Source organism: Terrapene carolina, unplaced genomic scaffold (genome assembly GCF_002925995.2).
Source record: "Terrapene carolina triunguis isolate 2854851 unplaced genomic scaffold, T_m_triunguis-2.0 Scaffold85, whole genome shotgun sequence".
Classification (NCBI taxonomy): domain Eukaryota; kingdom Metazoa; phylum Chordata; order Testudines; family Emydidae; genus Terrapene; species Terrapene triunguis.
In genome coordinates, this window is record NW_020664436.1 from 4,871,477 (window position 1) to 4,891,496 (window position 20,020).

The 20,020-nt window shown below is 43.6% G+C and overlaps 1 protein-coding gene across 1 annotated transcript in view; it reads right to left on the reverse strand.

The window, feature by feature from the left end:
• The window catches only part of DNAH8 (dynein axonemal heavy chain 8), a 525,323-nt gene that overhangs the window by 389,337 nt on the left and 115,966 nt on the right, over window positions 1-20,020 (reverse strand). The window contains exons 15-18 of the mRNA XM_026649503.1: window positions 18,866-18,985; window positions 17,002-17,137; window positions 14,890-15,077; window positions 6,719-6,799 (exon numbers count right to left, since the gene is read on the reverse strand). Of these exons, the coding sequence (XP_026505288.1) occupies window positions 6,719-6,799; window positions 14,890-15,077; window positions 17,002-17,137; window positions 18,866-18,985 (525 nt within the window). The remainder of the gene's footprint in view (window positions 1-6,718; window positions 6,800-14,889; window positions 15,078-17,001; window positions 17,138-18,865; window positions 18,986-20,020) is intronic.

The window sequence follows — 20,020 nt, forward strand, 5'->3', positions numbered from 1 at the left end:
CCTTAGCCCCCTCCCACACACCCAAACTGCTGCTGCTGGCCCAGGGACTGCCTGAGCCAGGCAGCCCCTGGGCCAGCACCAGCCACTGCAGAAGTCATGGAGGTCATGGAAAGGCACGGAATCCGTGACTTCAGTGATGTCCATGATAGACTCGCAGCCTTAGTTATAGCGCATTCTACTAAATCACAATCTACTTCCATAGCCCTGATGAAGAATACATCCATTGCAGAAATATGCAAAGCTACCATGTGGGCTTTGGTCCATACCTTCTTACAGCAGAATATTTTAGTACATGCCTCTAGAGGAGTCACCCCCTTTGGTACTGCAGTTCTACAAACAGTCTTAGATGGGGCTCAAAAGCACCCACTTTCGCTGGGGAGTATTGCTTCAAAGTCACCTGAAGTGAAGCACCCATGAGGACATTATTCACAGATTGAGAATTTAATTATCCTGTACAGCAGTGTTTCCCAAACTTGGGACGCCGCTTGTGTAGGGAAAGCCCCTGGCGGGCCGGGCCGGTTTGTTTACCTGCCGCGTCCGCAGGTTCGGCCAATCGCAGCTCCCAGTGGCTGTGGTTCACTGCTCCTGGCCAATGGGAGCTGCAGGAAGCGGCGCGGGCCAAGGGACGTACTAGCCGCCGCTTCCCGCAGCCCCCATTGGCCAGGAGCAGCGAACCACAGCCACTGGGAGCCGCGATTGGCCGAACCTGCAGACACGGCAGGTAAACAAACCGGCCCGGCCCGCCAGGGGCTTTCCCTACACAAGCGGCGTCCCAAGTTTGGGAAACATTGCTGTACAGTAACTGGAGTTCTTTGAGACGTTAGTCCCACATAGGGTGTTCCACTATCCATCCTCTTTCCCCTCTGCTTTGGAGTCTTTGCCTTGCTGGACTTCACAGTAGAGAAGGAATTGATTCATCCAACACAACCCTATACACCCTTGTTATAGGGCACAAGTATAGCTAGGGTGCATGTTGGACCAAACAGGCACTGCTACCAAAAATCTGTGATCAACGGTGCACAGGGTACACTTTTACCAGAGTAGAGCACCTGTAGGGACATTACTCAAAATAGAACAAGAATTTCTGCTATATGCTGGGACGCTCATCAGTTGAAGGAGAAAGACCTGGAAGTATTAGTTGATCACAGGATGACTATGAACCACCAATGTGATGTGGTTGTGAAAAAAAAAATGCAATCCTAGGATGTATGAGATGAGGTATTTCCAGTAGAAATTGTAAAGTATTAATGTCATTGTACAAGGCACTAGTAAATCCTCATCTGGAATATTGTGTACAATATGGTCACCCATATTCAAGAAAGATGAATTCAATCTAGAATAGGAACAGAGGAGGGCTTCTAGGGTGATCAGGAGAGTGGAGAGACCTATCTTATTATAGGAGACTGAAGGAGCTTGGCTTGTTTAGTCTAGCAAAATGAAGGCAGTGAGGAGATAAAGAAGTTACTCACCTTGTGCAGTAACAATGGTTCCTTGAGATGTGTCCCCCTATGGGTGCTCCAATGTAGGTGTGTCTGTGTCCCTGCGTTGCTGATCAGAGACAATTTGGTAGCAGTGTCCATTGGGCCCGCACATGCACTGTCTTTCCTTGTGCTGCACCACAAGGCTATACAGTGCACACAGGCTAACCATCCTCAGTTCCTTCTCTATCGCAGAGTCATAACAAGAACTCCAAAGCAGAGGGGAGGAGGGCGGGTTGTGAAGCACCCATAGGGACACACGTCTCAAAGAAGAAGTTACTCACCTTGTGCAGTAACAATGTTCTTCGAGATGTGTGTCTCTGTGGGTGCCCCACTTTAGGTGTCGGTGCGTCCCTGCACCAGAGATTGGAGATTTTAGGTAGCAGTGCTCGGTTGGGGCGTGCACAAGCAGTAGCTGTCTCGCAGTGTCATTGGTGTCTCTTGTACCACGCGCACAACCCAACCCCCCTCAGTTCCTTCTCTACCGCGGACCCTGATAGCAAAAACTCCAAAGCAGAGTGGAGGAGGCATGTCGCAAGCTGTGTCAGATAAGGGTACTTGGCCAAGTCGGAGCGATCAGATGACATGAGCTCCATCCCTTTTTATTTTTAGCAGAGCCTTTAGCAGAGGAGGAAACAGATGGAAGGCATAAAAAAGGTCCAGGGGAGAAGAAGAACATCAGCCAGAGAGTGCTGTCTCATCCCCACCCTGGAGCAGTAGCACAGACACTTCTTGTTCTGGTAAGAGACAAACAGATCTATGGACAATGTTCCCCATCGTGTGAACAGAGCATGGAGTACTGACGAGTGCATCTCCCACTCATGGTCATGCAGGAATTTGCGACTGAGGTTATCTGCTATCGAGTTCTGCATTCCCAGGAGGTAAGCTGCTGAAAAAATGATGTTGTGAGAGATGCACCAATTCCATAACGTCATTGCTTCCACGCATGTAGAGGGCAACCTCCCACGCCCCAGCGTTTGATGTAGTACATGCAGGCTATGTTGTCTGTTGGGATCTTTGTATGAGATATTGCTATCAGCAGGAAAAAATGGCCATAGGCATTCCTGACCACCCTCAGTTCAAGGAGATTGATATGTAGAGATATCTCTGTAAGTGACCATTTGTCTTAGTAGTGAGGCTGTTTAAGTGCATGACCCACCCTGTGAGTGTGTGTCAGTAGTAAGGAGCAACAATGGTGACATGTGCAAGAAGGGGATCCCTTTTCACACATTGGCTGGGTCCTTCCACCAGTCTAAGGAGTTGTTGATCCTGGTAGTGACAGAGGTTTCTCCACCCTGTCCCAGTTCAGTCTGTAAACTGAACTGAACAATAGTTGGAGACATCGCATATGGAGTCTGGCATATGGTATCACTGCCGTACCCACCGCCATATGCCCCAACAGTTGGAGGCAGCAGAGTCTAGCTGGTATTTGTGGACTATGCTGAACTGTGTCTATGAATGAGACCAGGGATAGGAACATGTGTTGAGGTAGGAAGGCTTTGGCCTGTAGAATATCCAGGTCACCCCTATAAATTCCAAGTGTGGCATTGGCATGACAGTTGACTTCTAGGTGTTGATCTGAAAGCCCAGTTCTGTAAACAAGTGTATTGTGGTGTTGATGGCTTGATGAGCCAGCTCCTGAAATAGACAGATGTCATCTGCATTGATGGTGGTGAAGGCGTGACCACTTTGTCCAGGGAAGAGGAGGCTATAGGCTTAGGTGTTATGTCTTCCTCTGTGTCGGCTTCTTGTTCCTCCATTTCTTGAGGCTCTGAGGCCCTAGATGCTGTGGCTGAAGGAGCATGCCAGGAAGGTTGTCAGGTGATGCTTGATGCTCGCAAGGCTGGCTGTCGGTGTGCCATCCAAGGGTCCCAGTATGGGCATTGTGGTGGCATAGGGACTGGTGGAAATGTTTGTGGGTGGCCATACCAAGATGGTGGTGGTGCCCTATTGACAGTGGTTCTCATATGGAGCTTGCAAGGAGTACTGTGAGATCTCTTCTGGCTCACTGTCCAACCCCTCACTAGATAGTGGAGGGGCATGGCATGATTGTGGCGATATCCCCCGCGCCTGGCAAAGGCTCAGTGCCATGATGTCAGTATGGAGGAGCGAAGACTCGGATGTCTCTAGAATGCAGAGGTCTCTGGTCTGATGGAATTCCACCAGTACCAATCATCCCGGTGTCATTGCCAGAGGGGAGAGGAAACCATCACCGGTCTCTCCGGTGCCAGGTGGACTCCTGTTGCTGACAGTACTGAGGTCGACTCGCGTACCGCGAACATCTTTCTAGGGTGTTTGCCCTTATCTTCTGGTGATGACGATTTGGTGCCCGTGCCAAAAGGGTCCATTGGTCAGATACTGACCGTCACCATGAGGCGTGGGTGCCAGATGGTCTCAATGTCAGCAGTGCTGAGTATATTGAGTGAGATGGCAATTGCTTACAGCTACCCCTAGGCTTGCTGAGGGGACTTCTCACTCTCTTTTTAGACCTGTGAGAGGAGTCCCAGACCGCTTCCTTGATCTACTGTCCTTCAAGGTTGAAAGTTGTGGGGGAGACTCACGACTGCCAGGAGGTTGAGGTTGAAGAGATGCCTCCATGAAGATAATTTTTTGGCACAGGTCTCTGTCCTTGCGGGATCTCGGTTGGAGCTGCTGACAGAGGGAACAATTTTGTTGGATGCGGCCCTCGCCGAGGTAGCAGATGCACTGAGATTGCTTGTCAGCGACCGGGATCACCTCGCTGCAAGTGCAGCACTTCTTGAAGCCCGGGGAGCTGGGGCATACCCTTGGTCGGGGGGGGGGGGGGGGTGTCCCCCTACACCAAGGGTTGATAAGAAAACAAAGTCCTTTCTTTTTCTCTCTCTTTTTTTTAAGGCATGGCCAAAGGAAAAACAAATGAAGAAAAGAGGCTTTAAGGGAAGTTAAAAATTAGCAACTGTAAAGGAGTTAATGATCTGCAAATGGACAGCTAAAGCTTTGTCTCTAGCCAAGGGCAATTGAGAAGGAGAGACAGTGCATGTGTGGATCCAACAGACACTGCTACCAAAGTTCTCCAATCATCAGCACAGGAAATCAGACATAACTACAGTGGAGCACCCATAGGGACACTACTCGAAGAAGAAATAGCTGCTCTCTACAAAAACATTGGAGGGAGGGGGGTAAACATCAGGGATGGAGAAAAGCTATTTAAGCTAAAGGACAATGTTGTCACAAGTACAAATGGATATAAATTTGTCATGAATAAATTTAGGCTGGAAATTAGAATAAGATTCCTAATAATCAGAGGAGTGAACTTCTGAAACAGCCTCCCAATAGGAGTAGTGGGGGTAAACAATCTAATTTTAAGATCAGTTTATGAACTTTATTAATAGGACAGGGTCACCTGCAATGTTCCCTCTAATTTTTTTCCATCCATGTGAGGAATGAATTTTGTTATGTGCCCCAATATCAAGTTAGTGTGCGGATGTGCGCGACCAGTAGAAACAAAAAACCTAGATATAATATATATTTTAAAAAGTTACCATCGGGATAATTACTCCAGTCAGGACAGGTTAGGCATTTTAGAACTCGCTACTCAAAGAATTAAATTTAAGCATAAGAGAGAAATAAAATTATGAAATGAATAGACAAGTCAAAAAACTAAAATAACAGCACTCTGAAAGAATAAAATTACAGAGAATATATGTGCATTGGAGGAAGTACCAAGAAGTAACAACAACAACACAAGTATGGGCTGGGAGGTGAGTGTGTCAGAGAGAGAGTGAGTGTGTGTGTGTGTGTGAGACACACACACACACACACACACACACACACACACAGAGACAGAGTGTGTATGTGCTGGCTCCTGGGGAAGTCTATGACTAGGGCCCTACCAAATTCACAGTCCATTTTCGTCAATTTCACGGTCATAGGATTTTAAAAATCATAAATGTAATGAATTCAACTATTTAAATCTGAAATTTCACGGTGTTGTAACTGTAGGGGTCCTGACCCAAAAAGGAGTTGTGGGGCGGTCGCAAGGTTCTTGTAGGGGGGTTGCGGTACTGCTACCCTTACTTCTGCGCTGCTGCTGGTGGTGGCTCTGCCTTCAGAGCTGGGCAGCTGGAGAGTGGTGGCTGCTGGCTGGGAGCCCAGCTCCAAAGGCAGAGCCACAAGCAGCAGCTGCACAGAAGTAAGGATGGCATGGTATGGCATTGCCACCCTTATTTCTGTGCTGCTGCCTGCAGGGCTGGGCCCTCAGTCAACAGCCACCACTCTCTGTCCGCCCAGCTCTGAAGGCAGTGCAGAAGTAAGGATGGCAATACCATGACCCTGCTAAAATAACCTTGTGACCCCCTTGCAACTCCCTTTTGGGTCAGGATCCCTAATTTGAGAAATGCTAGTCTCCCTGGTGAAATCTGTATAGTATAGGGTAAAAGCACATAAAAGACCAGATTTCATGATAGGAAACCAGATTTCATGGTCCGTGACACACTTTTCATGGCCGTGAATTTGGTAGGGCCCTATCTATGAGCTGTCTCTTTAAGGCACTCACCAGACAGCTCAGACCACAGCACCTGCCAGCAGCTCTCCTGCTCCTGAATCCTGTCCTCCCATCTCCCCTCTGTGGAGATGGGGTACATGGACAGGGGGGACACCCTGACATCAGCATCCCCCCTCACTCTGCACAGCAAGCAGGAGGGTCCTGGTAGCAGCTGGCTAGGAGCTCCAAGGCAGAGGGCAGGAGCAATATGGCTGCAGAGCAGCGGGGGTGGGGGGGTAGGGGCACCCAAACACACGCCACTGTGCACGCCTCTGCTAATCAAGTGTGTGGCACTTGATTCACTCCTGGGCGGCCATGCGACCATGCAGCTTAGAGGGAACACAGCTCAACTGCAATATAAGGGGACTGGACTCAACGACCCAGGAGGTCCCTTCCAGGCCTATGTTCCTATACTGCACACATACACTGCTTTGGCAGTGTAAACAAGCCTCAATGTGAGTAAGCAATCTTTATACTGCTAGAGTGGTATAACGTGGCCTGACTGTAAATGAGAATCTGGCGCACTGTGTTATTCACTTGCTAAATCACAACATTACATAGTCTGCAATGGGTCTCTCAGGCATTAGTGTGAATCAGTAAGATTCTGCTGTGCAGAATTGTTTAATTTGGAATCTTAGTGTTAAGAAAATTACAAACAATTCTAAAGCTACACTAACTTCCAGTATATTCAAATTAAAATATATTTAGCATTACCAACCTTTCTCATTTTTGGTGCCATCAAATTTACAAACACTGTTGGTATTTCCTGACACAAATCTTCGTAACATTGCAGAAGATTCTGTTAATATTAAAAAATGACAATTTCATTAGCAATATTTTTTAAATATTTTTCTTTATTGAAGATTTTCATAGAAGCAAACCAGTAGAAATAAAAACAAATCAATACAATGGACATAAGGAAACAGGAAAATGGTACAGGACATATTCCCCCAGAATATATCTAAATGCAAAATTTGACATGAACACTTACAATATTTATCTAATTGTTATCATCAATGAAAAAGAGCAAGATTGTGTTTTCCTGTATGGGGTGTGTGAGTGCAAAAGAGAAAGAAAGAAAAAAAGGATACTTCCCACCTCACATATCTAGTCCCTATGCACATGTCCCAGTCAAAATACCAGTCCTTGTGATTAGGAAGCACAAAACACCAGTCCTTGCTCAAGACTAGTATCAGAAGTGTCAGTAGCCTCCCCATAGGGAGCAGAGAGAGGCAGGGCCATGCCCTCTCCCACACTGAACTAGAGGCTCTAGTTCTTGCATATAATAGTTAAAGTTAAAACTCTTATTGCTGTCAATCCAGTTTTCAGCACCCTCCCATCCTGTCCCTTATCTTCAACAAAAAACAAACAATCATGAAATTTCACATGCTGCATCTCATCCCAAAGGTAGAAGTTTTCTGGCAAGTTTGGAACAAATCTCACAAGAAGTTACGGTTTTCCGACATTTAGTTTTCAGAGGTTTTCCGATTGCATTTTTGGCTCATGATATCTCCAAAACAGATTTACAAAAAAATTCCAAACTGCTTCTCCAAAACTCCCTAACAAGTAGAAATGCCTTTGAAAAAGTAAACAAAAAGATTGCAGAGATATTTAAATATCACCAGAATATAAAACACACATATATACACTTAAAAAACCCACAAAAAGTATAGGCAGATGTATTTTATGACGTGTATATACTTGTATCTTTTAAATAATATATATAGTAATGCATGCATCTGTTTATTGCATGTTTTGCAAAGTGTGCATTGCATAGATTGGAGGACTGTCAGGTAGGGAACCACTTGTAGTGCTGTCAGATCCAGTCTAGAAGGAGATAAAAAGGGGAAAGTTACATGGAGAATTAGCATGTCTACATGGAAAACAAGAAGAAGGAAGTAAATATGCAGAGATGGGTGGTTGTCTGGGATAGAACAGGGTTCATTTCTGGGAAGCTAACAAGATCCACCAGGGTCCATGCACACTTGCAAGGTCCAATGAAGGTTTGCCAGGTCTGTTGGAGTCCCTAAAAGGCCTGCCAGGCATTCTGACACTACACAACCTTAAACATATTTAAGGAAATTCCTAAGCAAAAATATTCGTTAACCCTGAGTTCTGGTTTAAAGAACCAATTGGTTTTTTTCAGCAAAAAAAAATAAACATTTTAGTTTTCTAAAAACAACCCAAAAATATTAGGAAACTCAGAAATTCCAAAGTAAAGTTCTACTGAACAAAAAAACCTGTAACAAGCACGGACCTGAAAATAACCTGAAATTTAGGACAACTTTATTCATCTATCACACAGGTTAATTAAGATTAAGATATTAGGATCTAATTCAGCATTATGTTACTTCAGTTTTACATCAGTGCAACTCCATTCTGGATTGTTTTTTAATGGAGTTGGACTGACTTCAATCTGTTGTAATGCAGTACCAAATCTGTGAAAACTAGCCTGGGATATCTGGCCCCAGTATAAAGACGAACCTCTGATGCTGCACAGCCAGAATACAGACTCCAGCATTACTCCCCTCATGTCTATTACTAGCACCAGGGGCATGACCAATAAAAAGGGAGAGGAAGAATGATTTTAAGGTACTAGACTGAATTTGGGAGAACTCCATAATGTAAATCAGAACTCTTAACATTAATGTTATACGGAGGCTTGGAAGGATTCAATTTTTATCAGTAAGTGTCGATTTTAAAATATGCATATGAACTGAAAAAAAATTTCCATTGATAATAATTAAAATGTACAGATATACAAAGTAAGAAAAATGCGGCTTGAGAATTTATTAGAGTTTGATGTAAAGTTATTTATTTTGTACATTTTTATGTGATGTCAACAATTTGTGTTTCAATGGATATAAAGTTATAAAGGTTTAACTTTTTGAATTTTAACATCTTCTGTCATTAAATAATTGTTTGTCTCAAACTGTTGTCTAACACCTCTCCCATAATTTCCCACAACTGTGAAAATTTAAATAGAAAAAAATGCTTAAAAAGAAGAAGTTATTCAGTTTGTACAGTAACAATGATTCTTCAAGATGTATGTCCCTATAGGTGCTCCACTGTAAGTGTGTCTGCGACCTGTGCTTCTGATCAGAGATCTTTGGTAGCAGTGTCCATTTGGCCCACACACGTACTCTCTCCTCCTTGTGGTTCTGTCTCAAGGCTAACTAGCGCTACATGGGCAAACCATCCTCCGTTTCCTCTCTACCGTGGAGCCCCCACATTAAGAACTCTGAAGTAGAGGAGAGGAGCATGGGTCGTGGAGCACCAATAGATAGCGCCTTATGAATCTACGTTAATGAGAACGTGGATGGAATTGCAGAATCAAAACAACAATATGGAATCCAGCCACGGTCCCAGGACTGGAGGAGGCTCTGCCACCCCGCTGCAGCCCCAGGGTCGGAGGGCTCTGCTGCCCTGCCCATGGCCCCAGAACCAGAGGAGCTTTCTACCCTCCGTGGCCAGAGGAGTGCTCTGTCACCCCACTGCAGCCCCAAGTAGCTCTCTGTCCTCCCCCCCCGATGTGGTCCCAGGGCTGGAGGAGTGCTCTGTCACCCCACTGAAGCCCCAAGGATGGAGGAGCACTATGCCACCCTGGCCATGGCCCTGGGGCCAGAGGAGCTCTCTGCCCCACCTGCAGCCCCAAGGAGCTCTCTGTCCCTGTCCTCCCCCCCAACATGGTCCCAGGACTGGAGGAGTGCGCTGCCACTCCACCACAGCCCTGGGGCCAGAGGAGCTCTCTTCCCTCTGCCCCCGCAGCCCTAGGGCCGAGGAGTTCTCTGTTGCTCCACCATGGCCCCAGGGACAGAGGAGAGCTCTGCCATGGTCGTGGCCCTGGGGACGAAGGAGGGCTCTGCCCTGCCCACAACCCTGGGGGAGCTCTCTGTTCTGGCCACAGCCGTAGGACCGAGGTGCTCTCTGGCCTGTCCACAAGCATTGGGCTGAGTTGATATCTGCCCTGGCCACGGGGTCAGAGGAGCCCTCTGCTGTAGCCACAGCCCCCAGGCTGGAGGAGCTCTCTGCCCCAGCCCTAGGGGAACTCTCTGCCATGGATTTGGCCATGGGGGCAGCGGAGCAATCTGTCCCAGTCACTGCCACAGGGCCTGAGAAGTGCTCTGCCAGCCCTGGCCACAGTACGGTTTATGTACTCTTTGGCTAGGTGGCCTGGTGATAGGGAGATGCATGCCATCTATGACCTCAATGCAGTTAGAGAACCCCATTGCAGCAAAACCATCTACTATATACTGCATATTACCCAGAGTCACTACTCTTCTTAGCAGAAGTTGATTAATGGCTCTGCACACTTGGATTACAACAGCTCCCACAGTGGATTCACCAACTCTAGATTGATTCCCCACTGACCGGTAGCAGTCTGGCATTGCACACTTCGACAGAGCAATCACCACTCACTTCTCCACTGTCATAGCAGGTCTCATTTTAGTGTTGCTGTGCTTCAGGGCTGGGGAAAGCTCTTCACAAAGTTCCTGGAAAGTGGCCTTCTGCATTCAAAGTAGGAGGAGTAATACACCATGCAAAAAGGCTCCTGAGGTTACAAGCAATAGTTGAAATAATGGCAAATGAAACCGGAGAGAGTTTAAAAGCCCTGGCCAAAGAAAACAGGGGCGATCCGACAGATGGCCCTCCAAAACCGTCAGGCATTGGACATGGTGCTGGCGGCCAAAGGAGGGACCTGTGCTCTCATTGGAAAAGAATGTTGTGTGTTTATACCCGACGACATCAATGAGGTAATAGATCGCGCTAGCCACTTAGAACAAATCGCATATCTTCCCCATAAAGAGCCGAGTTCTTTATGGAAGTGGTTAAGTAACCTGTTCAATTTCTCTGGCATAGGAAACTGGTTGTTTCAGGGAGCCCTGACTATCCTGTTTGGAATCCTAATGATTTTTGTATGTTTTCAGTTAATCTCCTGTTGTATCCAGAATTGTGTAAGGTATGCCACCCAGGTGACTGCCCCAAAACAGAGTGCTAATATGATGATGTTAAATATCACTGATGAAAGAAGAGATAAAGAACAATTAATATGTGGAACCCAGTAATTGTTGGTCTTTGCGTAAACTTGACCAAAAGGAGGGATTGTGAAAGTGAAATGAATTATATTAAAGAAATAGAATGAATTAAAGAATGCTGTATGTGCCTTTAAGTAGAAATGAGAAATGCTGTGATCCAGGTGTCAGGAAAGCAGACATTAAGTTAGAACAATTGCTCCACTTAAGGGCGATTGGTGAAGTATTAGCCTTAGATCGATAAGAGTTAGTAAGGAAGTAGGATATGCATATTGTGCCCCAGGTAAATTTTACAATTTTGCTCTCTTTGTCCCTTTGTTTAGTTCGCGCCCTTTTATCTGTATAAATAAGACTGTTTGGGTCTTGCATGGGGCTCACATTATCTGAATGTATTAGCAGAGCGCTGTGCTAATAAAACAGAGTGATCTGACAAACTGTGAGTCCTGAATCTAACTTTGACAGATATCATGGAGGCAAAAAAAATAGCAAGATTAAAAGGTTATACATTTATATGGATAATGAGAACACCCATAATTAAAATAGTAAGGATTAAAAACAAAACAAAAGAAGAATTTTGGAAGGGTTATAAACACACTTGCTTCAGGGCATAAGGAAAACTCTAACCAAAGTCACGAAGAAATTTTCTCTACGGGCAAGGTTCCTTGAACCTTCTCTGAAGCATCCATTACTAGAAACTATTGGAAACAGCCTTATCCAGATCTTATCCAGGACGGCAATTCCTATGTTCAGTAAAATCAGCCATCTGGCATCCTCTCCTACTTCTCCACAGTCTTTCATCCTATGAAAAAGCTCCCTATTATCTCTTCCCTTTCCCCCTATCCTCACATTAATTCAGGCCTAAAATCTACATGTCTTAATGTTGAAATCTGAATGGACTGTTTCCCTGTCTGCAGGCATTCCTCACTGTGTTCTTCATATGTTACTGTACAAATGTTTATAAAGCTTTCCAGATTGTATTGCATAATCCACAGTACAGTAGTGCTCTGAAAATTCAAATAAAGATGCCAAGGGCTAGTGCACCATGGACCAACACTGAAAAAGTTGGGCCCAGGATCAGAATTAAGGTAAGAAAGATCAGGGAGCTGCAACCAAAATAGAGGAGAGGGAGAAAGAGGCTCTGGAAAATTGCAATGAATTAAGATAAATTCCCCCTCCTAATTGTGTGTCCCACCAAATCCATTCTGTCTATATTAAATTATATGATCCCCAATCTTACCACTCACACAAGCAGACAAAACCTTCCAGAAAACCAAATTTCCCCTTAACACAAAAACACCTCAGATGTCAAACTGTCTTATTCATCAACCTTTTTCCTGAAAATTGGTGATAAAAAATGGGAAACCTTTCTTTGGATTATTTCAAAAAATCTGGCTCCTCTTAATTAACATTACAGTGGAGTTGCATCTTACGTGGGGGTTAGGTTCTAAAGTAGGCGCATTAGGCGAAAATCGCGTATAGTCAAAATTACCCTTGAAAATCCCTTAAATCGACCATAAAGTACAGTATACTGTACATGGCTTTGTGTATACAACCCTGTACAGTAATATGTATAAATGTATAATGCATACAGTAATGTACAGTATATAATAAAGAGTACATATGCAAAATATAATTTTACAGTACTGTATTTTTAATTACAGGCGGTAATTACAGGGGGTCGTCGGGGCTTGATGTCGATCCAGTAGACAGAGGTGACGGAGAGGTTGGGTGACGGAGAGCGAGTTGTAGACGAAGTGGTTAGCTCTGGTTCAGCTCGAGAAGTTGATTGCGTAGGCTCATCTGCTGCTGGTTGTTTTTCCTTGAAAAACATGGTGATCGGCAATTGTCGCTGTTGTCTCCTGAGCTGCTCAAATATTTCTTGATACAGTCTCAAATCGTCCATAATACTACATGTGATTTTGAGGCTTCGTTCCATAGAGGGATCGTATTCAGAAATTAAATCATTCAAGTGTTTCGCTGCTTGGAACACTTCAGCAAATTTATGAAGATTCCAACTTGCTGGCTCTTCCTGTTCGTCGTCACCATCTTTGTCTTCTGTAGATGATTTTATCAGTTCCTCTAACTCTTTGTTAGTCAATGTTTCTCTATGGCTCTCAATTAATTCTTCAATTTCTTCCTCAAGGATGTCGACGAAGCCATCACCACCCACTTGCCTGGACACCAGAACAATGCGTTTCGCTTCTTTGTCAATAGTCGGGAAACCCTTAAAATCATTCACACATTCTTTCCACAGCTTTCGCCAACATTCATTGACTGTTTCAGGCTTGACTGCATCCATTGCCTGTTTAATATAAATGATGCAATCAGCAATGTTGAAGGACTTCCAACACTCCATCACATTAAGATTGGGATCAGCATCCATAGCGCTACATATCTGTGAGAACATAAGCCTCGTGTACGTGGCCTTGAAACAGCGAATCATGCCTTGGTCGAGAGGTTAGAGGATGGAGGTGGTATTAGGGGGGAGAAAGATGACTTCAATGTCATTATATGCAAACCGGAGTGCCGCAGGGTGGCCAGGAGCATTGTCTACGATCAGCAACACTTTAAAATCAAGTCCTTTCTCTTCGAGGTACTGCTTGACCTCCGGAATGAAACACTTGTGGAACCAATCCAGAAATAATGCTGCCGTCACCCAAGCCTTTTTATTTGATTGCCAGAACACAGGCAGGAGATTTTTGTTCTTGCCTTTTAGGGCACGGGGATTTGCAGTCCTGTAGAGCACGACCAGACGCATTGCCACAAAACAACACAGCCACACGGTCTTTAGCTGCTTTGAAGCCAGGCGCTTGTCTTTCTGATTTCGAAATGTAAGTGCAGTCGGGCATTTTTTTCCAGAAGAGCCCAGTCTCGTCAGCATTAAAAACTTGTTCCGGAAGATAGCCCTTTTCTTCTATGATTTTCTTTAATTGTTCGGGGTAGGCTTTTGCTGCCTCTTCATTGGCAGATGCAGCTTCACCAGTAGTCTGTACGTTTTTGAGGTTGAAGCGGTTCCTAAAACTGTTAAGCCAACCTTGGCTGGCTTTGAATTCCTTCTCATCAGAAGGCTGTCCCTCTTCAGCAGGAGGTTTGAACAGCGCGTAGAGGCTAAGAGCCTTTTCTCGCAACGTATTGCCATCGACAGGCACACATTTATGGTTCATGTCTTCCAGCCATAAGTTTAATGCCTTTTGTCTTCACTAAAGTCTTATCATGCACCTGGTACATCACCTTAGCAGTTATTGGAGCACTTGATGCCACGACTTGACGAATTTCTCTCTCTCGAAACTTGATGGCACGGATGCTAGATTTGTTGCAGCCATATTTTCACGCCACGTTGGAGACCGACATACCGTCTCTCAGTAAGTCCAACACAGCCAGTTTTTCCTCCAGCATTGGAACAGATCGCTGTTTCTTCGGTTGAATTAGTTGGCTTGCGTTTAGGGGTCATGTTGTACAAAAAATACGTATCTTTAAACACTAGAATCACACTCAGCGTGGCGAGATGCTCACACTATGAGAGACACATGGGAACTGAAACCAACTGGTTCCCAACTGAGGGAACAGCAGATTCACGTTTCCCATCTCACACTCACTCCAGGGCATACGCTCACTGAGTGGAATGGTGGGTAGAATCACCCGCACTATTTACAGGTATCGTGCTGTTTTTCTTTTTTTTGCCGAGCACATATAGTTGAATTCGCGTAAGTTAAATGCACGTATGATGCGACTCACCTGTCAGAGTGTCAGGACTAGAAATGTGGTATTAAAAGACCAGTATGAAGAGTATGGCACTATACTCTAGACAATATTAGTTATTTCTTTTTAAAAGAAATGGTGGGTTTTTTTGACTTACCTCCAAACACAATTTGTTTGTCTTCAGAGTATTTTCTATTTTTACTACCCTCTTTGCTTGCTCTGGTACTTCAAGACCCATCTTTATCATACACTTAGTCTCTCGGACAATCTCTAGAATTTTGGGATCAAAATTAACAAGCAACTTCCCAGTTTCAGGATGACGTACCAGTAGTGTAGCTTGTAATGCTGCAAGTAAATTAAAGTATATTTTAAAATAAATATTCATAACAAACTATTGATTGTTTCTATTGTATAATGAGTCCTTATTAGATTTCTGAGAAAATGTGAATGACTGGGCATGAAGCAATTATAGGTTCAATCCTGCAAGGACGTGAGCACTTTCAGGAGCTGCTCAATTTCTTGCAGGAACAAGTCCAAGAAGAAGATAATATTGAGACAGAAAGATTAAGGAAAAACAAAGCCAAATAAAAGCCAAAATGTAAGGATAGAAAAATGCTATAATCGAATCCTGCAATCAGACCATGCATATGGGCACTTTTTCCCATAAGGAGTTCTGTTGGCTTCAAGGGGGCTCCATGTGAGCACAAAATTCTATTTGCATGGATCTATTTTCAGAGTTAAACCCCAGTGGTTCATCCTATTTCTGTCTCTGATAGCAGCCTGTACAATCAAAGTTGATGATAGTGTGATCTTCAGTCCAGCAGACAAAGGCATAACAAGAACAATGACTGGAAGTTGAAGCTAAATAAATTCAGACTAGAAATATGGCACAATGTTTTAACAGTGAGGTAATTAAACACTGGAACAGCTTACCAGGAATAGCTTACACTGGAAATGTTTAAATCAAGATTGGATGTTTTTTCTAAAATATATGCTCTAGTTCAAGCACAGCTATTGGACCGGAAGCAGAAATTAATATAGGGAAGAGCTACTGTTTGCGCTATGCAGGAGATCAGGCTAGACCAGCGGTTCTCAAACTGTGGGTCAGGACCCCAAAGTGGGTCGCAACCCTGTTTTAATGGGGTCACCAGGGCTGACATTAGACTTACTTGGGGGCCAAAGTTGAAGCCCGAGCCCCATCGCCCGGGTCCGAAGACAAAGACTAGCCGCACCATCCAAGGCCAAAGCCCAAGGGCTTCATCCTTGGGTGGCAGGGCTCAACTTACAGGCCCTCTGCCTGAAGCTGAAGCCTTTGGGCTTCAGCTTTGCTCACACCCAGGGTTGTGGGGCTCGGGCGTTGGCTTTGTCCCGCCCGGGGCGGTGGGGCTCGGGACGGCTCAGGCTTTGGTCCCCCCTTCTGGGGTCGTGTAGTAATTTTTGTTGTCAGAAGGGAGTCATGGTGCAATGAAGATTGAGAACACTTGGGCTAGACAATCACAATGATCCCGTCTAGGCTTAAAAGATATGATTATGAATCAGGGCACCTCAACATGGTTTAGAGGTATTTAAGGTATGTTGAGGTGCCCTGATTCATAGTCATATATTTAAGCCCAGTTATCTGTTGCTTTCATGTTGCACCATATCTATAATATGATTGTAAGCTTTTCAGAGCAGGGACCATTTGGTTAAGCATGTGCTTAACTCTTTGTAAGATCAGGGCCTTCCATTGTAATCTCTTCAGAGATGGACTGGTTTGTTTTTGGTGCCTAACACACTTTTGGAAGCTCAGTGAATAAACAAATTAATAATAATTAATGTTTTAATTGCTAAAAAGTCAGGTTATCTTATATCTGGGAGATTTTCTTTTTCTTTTACATATTACTACTTTAGCTAGTTGTATTATAATTCTTATTCAATATAACCTACATAACTAAAAATGTAATGTAATACCAAGATAATTATGCTTTACAAATAAATCAATCATTGGCCCCACCCTGCAAGTAGTTCCATAATGCAAACCCCTTCACCCACACAGTCATTCAGATGCAGGGGTCTGTGATATCATGTATACTTGCAGGAGCAGGACTATAATTTGCATATTTTAAAGGCTAAAAAGTTAAAAAAATATTTAAGTTGATTTTCTATAAATCTAGCAGTTGTCAACAACATATAAGAACAAATTGCAATAAAACATTATAACAGACAGAACAAGGCTGATGTGAAAAACTTACACACATTTATTATAAGTCTTACATACCTAACTACTCACCATATTGTAGCTGAGAAATTTCCTTCACCCAAGCCATGTGATAGAGTACCTCAAATTCCACCAATACATAGGAAATTTTATTGAATAATCGAACCACTGCTTTACCTTCTGGACTTGTCAAGATATCTGAATTTTTCTATTAAAACATTGCAAATTAAAATTATAAACATATCAAACAGCGGTTCAACTTGATGTCAAATGAAAATTGTTTAAAATTATTTACTATGAATTTTTGAAGCTTTAAATCTCAAATTAAATTTATATTTAAAGCATGCTATCAAGTATAGTATCATCCAAATATATGGCCTGCTGAAATCAATAGGAGATTGGCCTAATTAATAAAAAAAACAAAAAAACCTCTGCCTTTTTAAAAATAATACATTAAAAAATGACAACTTTATTGTGCAAAGGACTTATAACTTCTGTTGAAATGGATGCTCAGCACTACTCAGGATTTGGATTAATCTGAATAAAGGAGATTTTTGAGGCTAAACACACACAAATTTCACTTTTATTATTACTTTAAATAATTACATGCAAAGTAATTAAATTATTCAAATTATAAATAATTTGGATTACAAAAAATGTCACATACAAAGTTATTAATCAAATATCAAGGTGCTGTGTTATTTTTAATTTGATTGAGAACTTTTATTTATATTATTTGAAAACCAAACAGGAGAGCACTTTGCTAGATGATGGGCAGAGCATAAGGCCTTCCTTACTGACTAGTCTCATCCTGCCTCATAGGTGCTATTGTCTGTAATGATCAAATATATCTTCAAATGATACTTCATTCAAAGACCTGAAAACATTTACTCAGTTCTCTGAAAACATCTGCTCAATGTGTAGCAGCAGTCAAAACACTAACAGAATGTTAGGAACTATTATGAAAGGGATAGATAATAAGACGTATCAGAATGCCATTATATAAATCCATGTTACGCCTGCACCTTGAATACTACATGTAGTTCTGGTCACCCCACCTCAAAAAGATATATTAGAATTGGGAAAAGAACAGAGAAGAACAACAAAAATGGTTGGGGGTATGGAACAACTTCCATATGAGAAGACATAAAAAGACTGGGACTGCACATCTTAGAAAAGAGACAACTAAGGGGGAATATTAGAGGTCTATAAAATCATAAATGGTGTGGAGAAAGTGAATGAGGAAGAGTTATTCACATAACACAAGAACCAGTGGTCACCCAATGAAGTTAACAGGCAGCACGTTTAAAACAAACAAAAGGAAGTACTTCTTCACACAATGCATGGTCAACCTGTGGAACTCATTGCCAGAGGATGTTGTGAAGACCAAAAGTATAACTGGGTTAAATAAAGAATTAGACAAGTTCTTGGAGCATAGGTCCATCAATGGCTATTAGCCAAGATGGTCAGAGACGCAACCCAATGCTCTGGCTGTCCCTTAGCCTCTGACTGCCAGAAGCTGGGACTGGATGAAAGGGAATGGATCACTCAATAATTGCCATGCTCTGTTCATTCCCTGTGAAGCATCTGGTACCAGAAAATATCAGAAGAGAGGATACTAGGCTAGATGGACCATTGGTCTGTCCCAGTATGGCCATTCTTCTGTTCTTATGACTGCATTTCCAATAATTCAATGCCTGCTACCACAATGCTGGAGCACTTGTTTAATACTGAGTCAAATACCACCACTACCTGAATCCCCAGAAGTGCTTCTTGCAGAATCAGTGTTTTCCTAGCAATTTCACATACAAATACTGATGTTGCCTCGCACAAATTCACAGCCAGAGGTGGTCTTGTCACTGGATCACAAGTAAACCAAGTATGGATTGTTTATGAAATCTATAATTTTCCCTCACATCAGTAATGATCAACTTACATAGAAAAAGTTGATTGGTTCACTTATCCGCCGGAAAAGCTGCCTCACCCACAGTATCTTTCCTGCTACAGGGGGCATGTTTCGGGCAAGAGGAGGGTCATCTTTTTGAGCCTGGTAAAGCTAAAATAAATTCACTATTAGTAAATGCAAGGATATAAAATTGTTGAAAAATTAAAATGGTTTCTTCTAATATTTCAGATTAATAGCTCTTCCTGGCCAAAATGTAGGGAAATGATGGAGCTGCCAGTAATGCTTTCTTCACTAAAATAATAATATATTCTGAACAGATATAGCTTCTAAATGGAATTAAATGCCCAAATTGCTAAGATAAATGGCTGGGGGCCTTCCTCCATGGGTTCGCTGGAGTTGGACCCAGCGGGGCCCCTGCTGCTGGCCAAACTCATGAAGGTGGGGCCTGAAGATGATCCAGAGGCCTTTCCTGAAACTTTTGAATGGGTGGCAAGAGCAGCACACTGGCCACTGTAGCAATAGGCAGACTTACTGGCCCCACACTTGACCACGACAACAGAGGCAGCCTATTGTGGACTAGACCCAGTGACGGCATGGGATTATACCCAAGTCAAAGCAGCCATTTTAGACTCGTTGGATATCCCAGAAATGTTCCACCAGCAATTTCATGAAGAATGATATTCCTCAGGGGCCCAGAAACTGCAGGACTTGTGCCAGCAGTGTCTAAAACCCAAGACAAGGACAGGGTTTCTACTGGCCTAAAGAAGAGCTCCTCCTGGGTTCTCCCTCACAAGAGTTCAAGAGGTCCACTTCACATCAACAAGCCAGGTGAGACCAAATATATTACCACCAAAGATCTTACAAAGGGATACTGGCAAATCCCACTAACTCTGGAGTCTCGAGAAAAAACAGCCTTCCCCTCCACACACACAGCCTACATCAGTTTCAGACCATGCTGTTTTGGCTACATGGGGCCCCACCAATGTTCCAATGTCTAACGGACCAGGTCACCCGGCTAGACAATAGTAATGTCATGGCCTACCTCAATGATGTTGCTTTCTATAGCCAGAACTAGGAGGACACTGTAAAGAAGGTAGCTGCTGTACTTCAGTCCCTCAAGGAGAACCCCACAAAATGCTGTATAGGCATAGACAAAACTACTTACCTGCGATATACATTGGGGAA